Source organism: Eublepharis macularius, chromosome 14 (genome assembly GCF_028583425.1).
Source record: "Eublepharis macularius isolate TG4126 chromosome 14, MPM_Emac_v1.0, whole genome shotgun sequence".
NCBI lineage: Eukaryota > Metazoa > Chordata > Lepidosauria > Squamata > Eublepharidae > Eublepharis > Eublepharis macularius.
Genome location: NC_072803.1, coordinates 34299246 through 34311033, shown reverse-complemented (window position 1 = coordinate 34311033; position 11788 = coordinate 34299246). Strand labels below are relative to the sequence as shown.

The 11788-nt window shown below is 43.0% G+C and overlaps 1 protein-coding gene across 1 annotated transcript; it reads left to right on the top strand.

Annotated features, from left to right (window-relative positions):
• The first annotated feature begins 1581 nt into the window (after window positions 1-1581).
• Window positions 1582-9052, top strand: LOC129342380 (S-adenosylmethionine synthase). Its single transcript, XM_054998101.1, has 9 exons — window positions 1582-1796; window positions 4193-4270; window positions 4381-4503; window positions 4591-4703; window positions 4792-4935; window positions 5172-5390; window positions 5663-5845; window positions 6436-6569; window positions 7558-9052. The coding sequence occupies exons 1-9, from the start codon at window positions 1718-1720 to the stop codon at window positions 7658-7660; spliced, it is 1176 nt and encodes a 391-aa protein (XP_054854076.1). The 5' UTR covers window positions 1582-1717; the 3' UTR covers window positions 7661-9052.
• The last annotated feature ends 2736 nt before the right edge of the window (window positions 9053-11788 follow it).

Below are 11788 nucleotides of genomic sequence, written 5' to 3'. Positions count from 1 at the left end.
GGCTCCATCTGGAGGATGGAACTTGTTTCTGGTAATATTCTTTTAATGTTACTAGTGTTTTTGAGTTGCTGATTTGTGCAGGCAGCAGCATTACAGTAGCAATTTCAAAAACATAGGACCAGGCTGTAGAACAGTATATATGAATTATTTCATTCTTTTGTCTGGATCTCTCCTTTCCATGAAACGTAGCTTTTCATGCTGCTTTGCAAGATAAAATCCTAACGAAATACAACTGTTAAATAATAAAGCTGAAAAACTATATGAGACACATGTAAGAACAGACAAAAATTAAAGTCATAGAATCAATATGTTGTTATTCTGAACTCCTGAAACAAAATTTGAAAGGAATTTTAGTGTAAGAATTACTGTGCCCTCCTAATAGCTACAAATGACAACTTTAGTTCTGGTTACTTGTCCAAATAACAGTACTTTACCTGCCAGAATTAGAAGATGAAAGCAGGAACATTACTATGTATTGTAAATACCACCACCTTGTGCTTTCTGACCGTGTGTACTCAAAAGCAAGTCATTGTGTTCAATAGGCTTACTCACAGGAATTACAGCACTGCAACTGTGCAACCTGTTTTTATAGTTTGCTCCCAAATAAGCATAGGGACTCCCTCAGTGGGATTTATTCCCAGGCACATAGCTTTACAACCAGATCAACATATTGCCAGTTTGGGAAGGACAAGGTGTGGGTGGGTGCGTGCGTGTTGTGAGCTTTTATGTATAAATGCTCAGGGCCTTCCCCCCCGCCCCCCGTGGAGACACGCATATTTGTGCATTATGTTCAACTGCCCCCCCACACGTTATCTGCTTTAAAAAAAACACTACTTAATTTGAATTAGTACTGCGTGAATGAGCCTTGAGTGATTCCAAAAAGGAGTAGGACAGAAACTGAACCAAAATGGCCGTCGTGGCTATTCAAGGCACCACGAAGGACCACGCTGCTCCCTTCTCAAGAAAGACAGAACGCAAGCTGTGTGTGCCGCACCTATCAGAGGTTGCCCGAATTTAGGTCTGGTGTTTTTTTTTTAGAAGGCAGTCCCATTTACTTCAAGGGGACTTACTCCCAAGGAAGCGAAACGAGAGAACACAGAAAAGGTCGGATTCTTAAAAGCGGCGCTTTTACTACCTCACCAAGGCGGGAAAATTCTAAGCGGCGCTGCGCCTCCCGCAGGCCAGACTGAGGAAATTAAAGGAAGCCAGATGCAAAGGGGAGGGAGGGAGAGCGGGGGGGGTGGGGAGAGAAGCGGAGACATTTATTTTTTTTTTCCAGCCTTCACAATAGGAAACAATTATTTAAGAATAAGTTGCAGCGGTAAGCCTTTATTTGATTCTGAAGAAAAGGTCATTGGCGAAGGGACGAACATGAGAAAAGCGGGTTCTTTGTTAATAAATGTAATTATCTCTCCTCAGCGGTGTGACAGACGCCAAGATAGCGCGCTCTCGCTCTTTTCCCGGCCTCGCCTAGGTTATTGAAGGAGAACACGGGGCGGGGCCTGATGGGAGGTAGGAGTGGCCTGGTTCTATAAATACTCCCGATTAGCGGCCGCCGCTCTCATTCCTTTAAGGCGCCAGCTTTTGGGAACGGATTTTCGAGAAGTCTACAGTATTCATCTGCCTTCCCTTTAACGTCCCCCCCCCCCTTTTTGTGTTTCTGTGGTTTTGGGTTTTTTTTTGCTGCTCCCATCTTCTTTAGCTTCTCGATATCGCCATGAACGGATTCCGCGACAGCAGGATTGAGGAGGGAACCTTCCTTTTCACCTCAGAATCGGTGGGCGAGGGGCACCCAGGTGAGTGGAAGAAAAGAGGGAAGAAAGGCCGGCCAGTGGAGAGGGGGAGGGGCGGGGGGAGGAGGACGGGCGCGGAGCGACTGACGGACTCCTGGTGGGTGGGGAGACCGTCGCGGCTCGTCTCGGGGTGACAAACTGATGAGGGGGGGAGCCGTGGGGCGGCACGAGCCTCCCCCCCTCCTAGAAGTCCGTCTGAGTCGCGTTGGATTGTGGGGCGTCCGGGGGGGGGCTGTTGTCTCTCCCCCTTTCCCTACAATCACGAGAATGGGCGAAAAGAGATGACGAAACGGCTCTTTCTATGGGCGCGCGCTCCCGCCGGCTCGCGTGCCGGCGGGTACGCGCTCCCGCATTGCAGACGACTTTGCCGCTGACCACGTGGTGTCCGCATGGAGAGTTCTTGAGGGGGAGAGGATGGGGGACAGTCGAGGGAAGGGGGTGGGGGAGTTATGGAGGCATCCATTTTAAAACAGCAGTTTTTGAGGCGGTGGGAGAAAAAAAGAAGGGGAACGAGGGTTCCTAGACGTATGAGGAGTTGGTGAATAGGATATTCCGGATTTTACTAAGGAAGGGCGGGTCACAGCTAGTTTTCTCAAATCAGTATTTTTTTTTAAAATGAGTATATATATGTTCGGGGGAGGGGAAAAGTGACTAAAAGCGCTTTGAGAAAAACGTTTGCTTTGGCTAATCTTAATTGGGCGATGTGTCGAGCTTGTGAAGGAGATATTTTTTGTCCTCCGCCATGACGGCTGGATAGCCTGCCAGCCTTGACTCTTGGGTAGTGAGGGGGTGAATGGTTAAGATCTGTTCTTGACTCTAGGAGAGTGTGCTTTTGTACACAGGGAGATCTCTAAATACGGTGTCTGGTGGTGGGTTGCTGAGAAGGAATCTTTGATGCAGAAACAAGATGAAAAAATTAAGCAGTGGCCATGTAAATCTTCTGCTACAGGAAATCAGCAGCCGTTGCACCATGGACATGTGGTCTCTTTAAGCCATGTGGCACCTCAGGGCGACTTTGCTGTTTGGGAGGTGTGCAAAAACCTGGGCTAAAAAAGATCATGCAAACTCCATTGATATTATTATGTCTTTCAACGTACAGCTGCATCAGTAATAAATTACTCTGACCTTGACAAGTACATTGTGACCACATTCCTGGTTTCTCTTCATGCTTTTATCTTTGTTCTTTCTGAAGCCTAAATAAATGTATGATAGCCATGATGGCTATTATGAACTGATTTTTAGAATGCTCTTCTTCTCTGCTCAAGAGTCTTAACTGGGAGAAGAGTTAGTCTTTGGCATATACTATAGTACAGTATACTATATTATGATACAAATGTCTAGTGAAGAACTTTTTGATAAACACAACTGTGGTTTATCATTGAGTGCTGTTGTCATGATATGTAATAGATCCAGATTTTCTTTCCCAGACTGTTTGATATATTTATAATGATTTCTTCCAGCTGCTGTCTAGATGCTAGAGGATGTGCCTGGCATAGTAGCAGACTTAATACTGCATACTAGTATTCACAGTCAGTGTTAAAATATAATAAGCATTCCTGTTAAAGTTTTCATGGAGGAGCACCAGGAGGAAGAGTCACATCCTTTGTTATTCTGGGCCCTCCTTGGTGGAACCTAAGTTCTTCTGCTTGCCCAGTTGTGGCTGAATCTTTGACATGTTCTGGAGAACTGGGTGTTACCTAGAAAACAAGTTATAAATCTAGCAGTCTCTAGTAAAACTAAAGTAGCTTTAGCTTCTAGTAAAGCTAAAGTCGCTTTAGCTACAGCATCTTGAGTCTTGCATTTAGCTTATGTAGGAAGTACCTACACACAAAGTGATCCTCTTCTGCTTAAAGCAAGTCAAGGTGCATACAATACTTGAGAGTTTGAATGGGACTAATAGTGTCATCACTCTTTGACAAATGAAGACAGCAAAGTAAAAGTCTTTCAGGTGCTAATTGAACTTGGAAACCTGGCAACATGATGTCTGACTAGCATCAGGGATGGCAGAGGAGTGCAGATGGGAGGCATAATTGGTTCAACAGTACCTTTTAATTGGCGAGATGGAGAGTTGGACCACTTCTGTGCAGTTCAGAGGATATTTTGGTTCTGCTCTCCTTAAATAAAAGAATAAAAGTAATCAGTGAGTGGTGACTTTAGTTAGTTCCTGTTTCAGCATCTGAAAGGCAAGTGGATATATGGTTTAATAAAATACAAATTTATTTAAATTCTAATTGTTATACTTCCTGGAAATAACTAGTAAATGGCTATATTTAAATTTCCTATTGCTTGATGTTTCATTCGGTTCTAAATGAATAGACATGCTAATTTACTGAAGTTTTAAGTTTTGAAATAATACCAACCTGATGTCTAGAATATAATGCAGGCTTTCTGATTTTCAGATAAGATTTGTGACCAAATTAGTGATGCTGTTCTTGATGCACATCTTAGACAAGACCCAGATGCCAAAGTTGCATGTGGTAAGTGAACTCTTCTATTAAGGGAAGAAAACAGCACCTGTTGGGGGTGTGGCTAGTGACAGCAATCATTCTCCTCTTGGAATTCATGCTTGTACAATGTTGTTTTGTAGAAGCTGCTGCAAAGACCGGAATGATTCTCCTGGCTGGGGAAATAACATCCAGAGCTGCGGTTGACTATCAGAAAATTGTTCGTGAAACAATCAAGCACATTGGTTATGATGACTCCTCAAAAGGTATGTAGTCTGTATGTGACAAGCCTTTTCTAACTCTGATTAAGAAGCTTTTGGCCTTTAACATGTTATTGGTTTGGTGTGCCCTAGGTTTTGACTACAAGACTTGCAATGTATTGGTTGCTCTGGAGCAGCAGTCCCCTGATATAGCTCAAGGAGTTCATCTTGACAGAAACGAAGAAGACATTGGTGCTGGAGATCAGGTTGGTGTTCCCAGCCTGTTTGGGAAATGTTATACATTCCTGAGACTTTCCTGGAAGCTGAAGTTCCAAATCTCTTCTTGTATGACAGGGCTTGATGTTTGGCTATGCCACTGATGAGACTGAAGAGTGCATGCCCTTGACACTTATCATGGCACACAAGCTGAATGCTAAGCTGGCAGAGCTCCGTCGTAATGGTACCTTGCCCTGGCTGCGACCAGATTCAAAAACTCAGGTAAATGGCTAGTTGGTATAAATCTAGTGAAAGGAGTGTGGATGAAAGCCAGCCTACATAGGCAGATGCAGCAAAGTAGCAGGTGAACTCCACTGGGTCTCTTCACATACAATTTCTCTGTTAGAAGAGACCATGTAGTTAAGCTTTTAATAGTAACAGTTTGTTAATAGACTTGAAAGGTATGCAGAACACATGAAGTGATACAAAAATGTTTTTTCTTTGGGGTTTTATTTCAGGTTACTGTGCAGTACAGGCAGGACCGTGGTGCTGTTATCCCCATTAGAGTCCATACAATTGTTATCTCTGTTCAGCACGATGATAAAATTTGCCTGGATGAAATGCGAGATGCCTTGAAAGAGAAAGTGGTCAGAGCTGTTGTACCTTCAAAATATCTGGATGATAGCACAGTTTATCACCTGCAGCCTAGTGGCCGTTTTGTAATTGGTGGACCCCAGGTATGAGGTGGTGGTGGGGTTGGCTCCTTGTCTCTTGCTTGTTCAATACAAATGTGGTAGCTTTTTGAGAGGCCACAGATGATAAGTTAATAGCTTGGTTTACATACGTCCAAATTACTTTAATTGGTATTGACGTAAAATGCCTTGATTATGTAGAATATCATGTATGCTGCAGAGGGAAAAATGGCTTTTGAAATATAGCTGTTCAGTCCTTTGTCTGTCTGGACTATGTAATAAGGCTAAATGATTGAATGGAGTATTGTTAATTGCAGGGTGATGCTGGCTTGACTGGCCGGAAGATCATTGTTGACACGTATGGTGGCTGGGGTGCTCATGGAGGTGGTGCTTTCTCTGGTAAAGACTACACAAAGGTTGACCGTTCAGCTTCTTATGCTGCTCGCTGGGTAGCAAAATCCCTTGTAATGTCTGGTCTGTGTCGGAGAGTACTTGTCCAGGTATATTCAACCTGTTGCTTCTGGGCTAAAAGATTGAGGGGGAGGGATGGAAACACAGTTAAGTTGCAGCTGGATAACAGTACTCTGCATGTGTTTGGCTCTTCATATGACTTTGAGGGACCCTTATGTTGACAGTAATCAGGTAAACGGCAAAACACAAATTGATAGTTTAGGAAGCAGGTGCTCATGTAGACAAATAGCTAAACAAGGCACATAACTTGTGTGTTGCTAATGCAAAGCTATAATTTGGTATTGGGGTCTGGAAGAACTTTCACATCACTAAATGTATGGCATTTGTGTAGGTCCAAACTGCTGTATAACACAAATAGTGATCTTCTATGACACAGGCATCTAGCATAAGTGGTGCTGCTTGGGTACCAAACAAAACTAACCAGCTTCAGTCTACTTCAGGGACAAAGATAAAGAGTACTGCAGCACTAGAAAAATTTCTAGTTGGGGAACCTAGGTTGCAGGGTAGGTTGAAAGTCAAGCGCAGGCAGAGATGTCTAGAGGGAAACAGGTGGTCCTATGTGGTGTTTAAAGTTACTGTCTGCTTTAATGCTTGTGGTTTATGTTAATTTTGCTTCCAGGTTTCCTATGCAATTGGAGTGGCCGACCCATTATCAGTCTCCATTTTCCATTATGGCACTTCCCAAAAGAGTGAGCATGAGCTGCTAGAAATTGTGAAGAAGAACTTTGACCTCCGCCCAGGGGTCATTGTCAGGTAAAAATCACAGTGCAGAATAAGCATGCACATCTATACAGATAAAAACAAACAAGGTAATGAGGATGGGACTAGATTGAAAGTGTAAGTCAAACCTATGCAACGCACAAGCAGTGGGAAAAACTGCCTTGAATGTACAAAGGTTTTGACATTGCCCCAGTATGTGACTGTCCCCTGTCTACTACAGGATGGCAGAAGGAAGCAGTTCATGACAAATTAGTCTGGTATGTAGTGATGGGGTCAGATCACCTGGACCTACTCCAGGGAATCTGGAGCTGTACATATAGAGAGATATTTCCGGTGTTTATTTCAAATACATGATAAAAACATGGTGGCGCAACTGTTAAATGGCCTTATAGAATGATTTGAATTCCATAATATAGACTTGGGGAGTGGTCTCTGAGTGCTTCATGTTAGTAACAATTTGCCTTAAGTGCTGAGCCAACTTCTGTTAGTCCTAATGCTAGGCATTTAGTTAGCCTTGTTAGCGTCACTCGGTCCAAGACTGATGGCCTTAGTATTAGTTACTGAATGCAATCCCCTATGATTCCATCACAATGCTTGGGGTGCTTAGCTCTACAAACATTGCTGTGCTGCTGCTTGCATCCTTAAGAACCTGTTCTGGAAGCATCCTATTTGAAGTGGGCAGGCCTGGTTAGGTTAAGCTGGTTATTCAGATAGTGTCATCCCCAGTGGAGAACCATGTGATGATCTTCAGTTGGATGTAGCAACTCTTAAAGGTTGGTAAGTATTGTATAATGCCAGTTGAGCCCAGGGGCTTAGTGCTTTAGATCATACTTTGCCTTGTTGCCTGCATTTCCCAAAACACGAACAAATGAATTAATGTGAGTTGTACAACGCAGCCATTGATCTGTTTTGGGCCCACATCATTGATCATCCCTGCTGAAAAGTTGGCCCTTCAGGTGTAGCTGCTTTTTGCTTTGTTTGGTGAATGCCCTATATTGAGTTACGGACTTGTATATTCCAGGGATCTGGATCTGAAGAAGCCCATTTATCAGAAGACTGCAGCCTATGGCCACTTTGGTAGGGACAGCTTCCCATGGGAAGTGCCAAAAAAACTTAAATATTGAACATGTTGGGCTTCTTTTCCCCAGACCTGTTGGTGTACATTACAGAGAAACTTTCAGGCTCTGTGGGGAAAGAGCCCCCTTCCCTAAACTGGTCCTATCCTTCTCTGCTCTTAACTTGGTGCACACTGTCCATTGCCAGACATGTTAATTCCTATGGGGACCACAAACTGCACTGTGCTTTTTCCTCTTCTTGACATACAAGTAGAGCCAGTTGAACATAGGAGCTGTCAATGTAATGTAGAGAGGAACAGGCTCTAATCAACAGTGCTTCAGTCAAATCTTTGTATTGTCCCAAAGCCTAACAGCACTCCTTTCTTTGAAACGATGAAAAAGGAACTTCCCTTGTAATGTGCACACTGTCTGTGTTTCCACATAGTCTCTTTCCAAATACATAGACCAGCATGATGAAATAACTTGGCTCCATTGAGAATATAAAGCCCACTTCCCTCCAGCTAGGTAGTTCTTATGTGAGCCAGCTTACCAGATAGCCTTGCATGCAGCACAAGTTCCATTTGGAGCTCCAGTCCGGTGTGGTGGTTCTTATTTGGAGGCAGTTCTGGTTTGACAACGTATGGTATTATGCTCTTAAATTCAGTCAGCACCATATTTTAATCATTTCCCACTCTGTCTTCTTGGATGGATGTACGTAATAAGGTTTTAAAGAGATCCTATGCATGGTTTTAGCACTAGCCAAACCTCACCAACTTTTATCGAAACAGGCACTTGGCCAACCTTGTGATGTGTTACAGAGAAATCACCAGGATGTATCCAAGGTCTGTAGGCTGCACACTTTGGCACCTGGAATCATTTTCCTTCAGAAAAGCCAAGGAATCCATGTTGCACAAAACTCCCAGGGCTTAAGTTTTCAAAGTCAGGTCCAAATTGCATTCTGAAGTGCTGGCGTAGCTACAGAGAAACCAGGTTCCTTCAGAGCACAAGTGCATTTGGAAAGGAAGCGGGGAGAAACCCTTCATACTTGAAATTTTTTTATAATTGCTTATTTATTGTGTTTGAGACAGGGTGTGAGTACAGAGAAGCCCTTGTCTCAAATGGCAGCTTTTAAACTTTCTTTTGACACCACAAATTCCTTGAATTTCCAGTATTCCCTGCTAGGCCAAGGTGTCCTACAGAAAAGCCTTGGGTCACAACCTACAGGGGGTCTGGCTTGTGTAAAACAGGGGAGGGCAGTGCTGAGGCGACTGACCTTGGGAAGGGCTAATTATGCTGGTGTTGTACAGAGAAGCTAGCTTGTTTACCCGCCCATCCCATGGGCAGTTTCCTTAGCAGGAAGTGCCTTTTGCGATCCACTTCTGGGTGTTTATTACGTATGTCTGGTTTATGAAATTCCAAGTTGATTGGAGATCTCAATAAAGTGGTAGATTCTATCTTAAACCTTGTCTGTATATTTTGTGTGGGATCTGTAAGGGTTAGAGAAATGGCCACTTGCTTGAATAAAAGATGACATTGTACCTGAAGATAATTAGAAATGACTGTGCTTGGCAATTATCCTCTTCCATATGATACCAGCCTTGTAGTTGCAGAGTGAGACAGGTGTGTAGTGAGGATTGCTGCTAGATTTAGCAGCATGTTGGCAGCCAGAAGCTGTCTTGTGCTAATGTTTTAACTGTGTAGGGCTCTGCCTTCATACAGGAACAATGGAACATTAGCCATGTTAATGCAAGACCGTGAGCAAATAGTGCAAAGGTTTCTATGCTTGTCTGCTGAAGGACTGTTACACAGTGCGAAGAACTGAAGTACATATCTTAATGAGCAGGCCCTTATAAGCTGAAAAGGGTGCCCTGGCCTTTCATTGAAGGCTGCTGGAAAGGGGTGGGGGTTGCTATAGTGACAAAATTCCATAGGACCTGCTTGTTGAGCTGGTAGTTAGCTATAAATTTAGTGGGGGTTTTTTTTTAGGAGAAAGTAAGAAGGGTGACCTTGGCTGAGTTGGTATTTTGCTTATATTGGGGTGGGGGAGAGACTGTGTAACCTGCTTGAGCTTATTAGGTGAAAAGTTGAGATATACAGATGTGAAAACTGAAATGGAAAAAGTGCACACAATACAAACTTAATCATGGTGATAGTAAGCATGCACCATATGGTTTGTTTTTACCTGATTGGGTTGGGGTGAGGTTTAGTCCTCAGGGTTCTTGTCTAGGTGCCATTGGTAAGTTCTTTGGATCTTTGCTTCCTGTGTGGACCACTTGAAATAAGTGGACTAAGCAGTCATATAAAACCAGAATTCTGATTAGCTCCAAGAAAAGATACAAACCAAGTAAAGATACAATAGGGCAGGTTCACAATCTGCATCTCCCTTACTTGGAGCTAATCAGTCTCTTACATCTTGGTTAAGTGAAGATGAGCACTTACCTACTTGGCAAATTTCTGAAACTCTGCTTTTTGAAGGGAGATGCAGATTGTGAACCTGACACACACAGATTGCTGAGCCTAGCCTGTTCTAATGAGCTGCAGCCTTTTTAATGAGTCTCTCTGCTAAAGCTTTTAAGCAGCTTTCAGAGAAGCTGTCCTTGTCCTAATGGGCCAACTGTGCAAGAGACTCTCCGGGTTGGTGGCAGTTGGCCTGGATTGTACCTTCCATTGCTGTGCTTCTCTGATTTGGTGTGAGAAAACATACTGCCAAATGCCTAGCTGTGCAACTCAGCCCTTTCTGTTCTGAACCCTTCTCATTTGACCAAATAAGGATCAGCACTCCATAGGATTAACAGCACCCTCAAGTCTGTCCTGTGCTTTAAACTGGAGGCATTTGCTTGTTAGGGGTAGATTCTCAGTATCATTCTTACACATTCAGGCTGACTACTGCAGTCAAGTTCACATAACTACAGAATATGAGAGCATCAAAATGTACATTGCCCTAACTGTTACAAAATGTACAAAGGCTACAGTCTGAAAGTTTAGTGCATTTATTATATATGGTCTGCTCTTCTCACAGAGATCTAAGCCAGATTACACATGCTAGTGAAAAATGTATAATCAGACAGCTAGGACATTTACTGAACAAAGTATGATAATGAACAATTAAGATATTGAAAGATACAATAGGGCATGTTAGCAGAAGATTTGAAAATACTAGCATAAACCAAGCAGAGATAAAATCCTTTTGAAACAAAGCATAATTAATTTACATGTCCTTTTCCAATATGGAAACTTCCTCAAACGTGCATTTCTATGTGAGTAGATGGTACCCAACAGACTAATAAATAGTTCCTGTCCCTAACAATGCATCTCTGAGGTATTTGCAATGCAGCTTTATAATCTGGGTAGAATTTAAATCCATTCTTGTGGACTGAGGTTGCAGCGCTACAGGCACTCTGCAACCATTGTGGCTTAGATCAAGAAAATGGTAAAAACAGCATCTCTGAAGCTCGAAAGCAACTAGTATTGATAATTGTTGGGGGGGACCACCTATGGTTGGTATAGTGGAATTTACATGGTAGGCCTCTAAAGTGGGTGGCGTCAGAAGATATTTTTTAACTCTGGTTATGTAAAAGAACACAGCAAAGCTGCATCTACTGATCTCAAGCAATGGAGAGGAAGGGGGTACCCGAAGATGTCTGGGGCTCAAACTATTTAGAATTTTAAGGGTATTCTAGAATTCTATTCCCCTCCCCCACCCCCATTAAGTACAGTTCACATCCTGGGGGGTTGTCAAGGGCCTTGGCACCATGTTCAGAAATCTGCATTCAGTGGAACTTCTGAGTACATGTTCATAGAAATACAAATTGATAACTAAGGGATAGCTGGCTACAAGGTAGGCCTAAATGAAACAATGGAGCATTAGTGATAGTTGTATATGGATCTCAGTTCAATGCATCATTAATTGCTGGAACCCCTTCTGGGCAATTCATTGGGAGACCAATCTTGCCCACAAACAGCCCCCTAACATTAAATGACATCTCAAAATAGCTTCCTGATCTGAGCATGGACTCTAGGACCAGGGCCTGCAATAAACCAAGATGTCATTCTCATATTCACTCTTAACAATGTAATAACATAACGCAAACCCTATTATCTCAGGTAAGGGTGCCAGTCCTCAAACAGTTCTCAAGCAGAGAAAAGGATTTTTTCTTGCATTACAGATGCTAATTTCCTGCACTTCGTACCCATGTT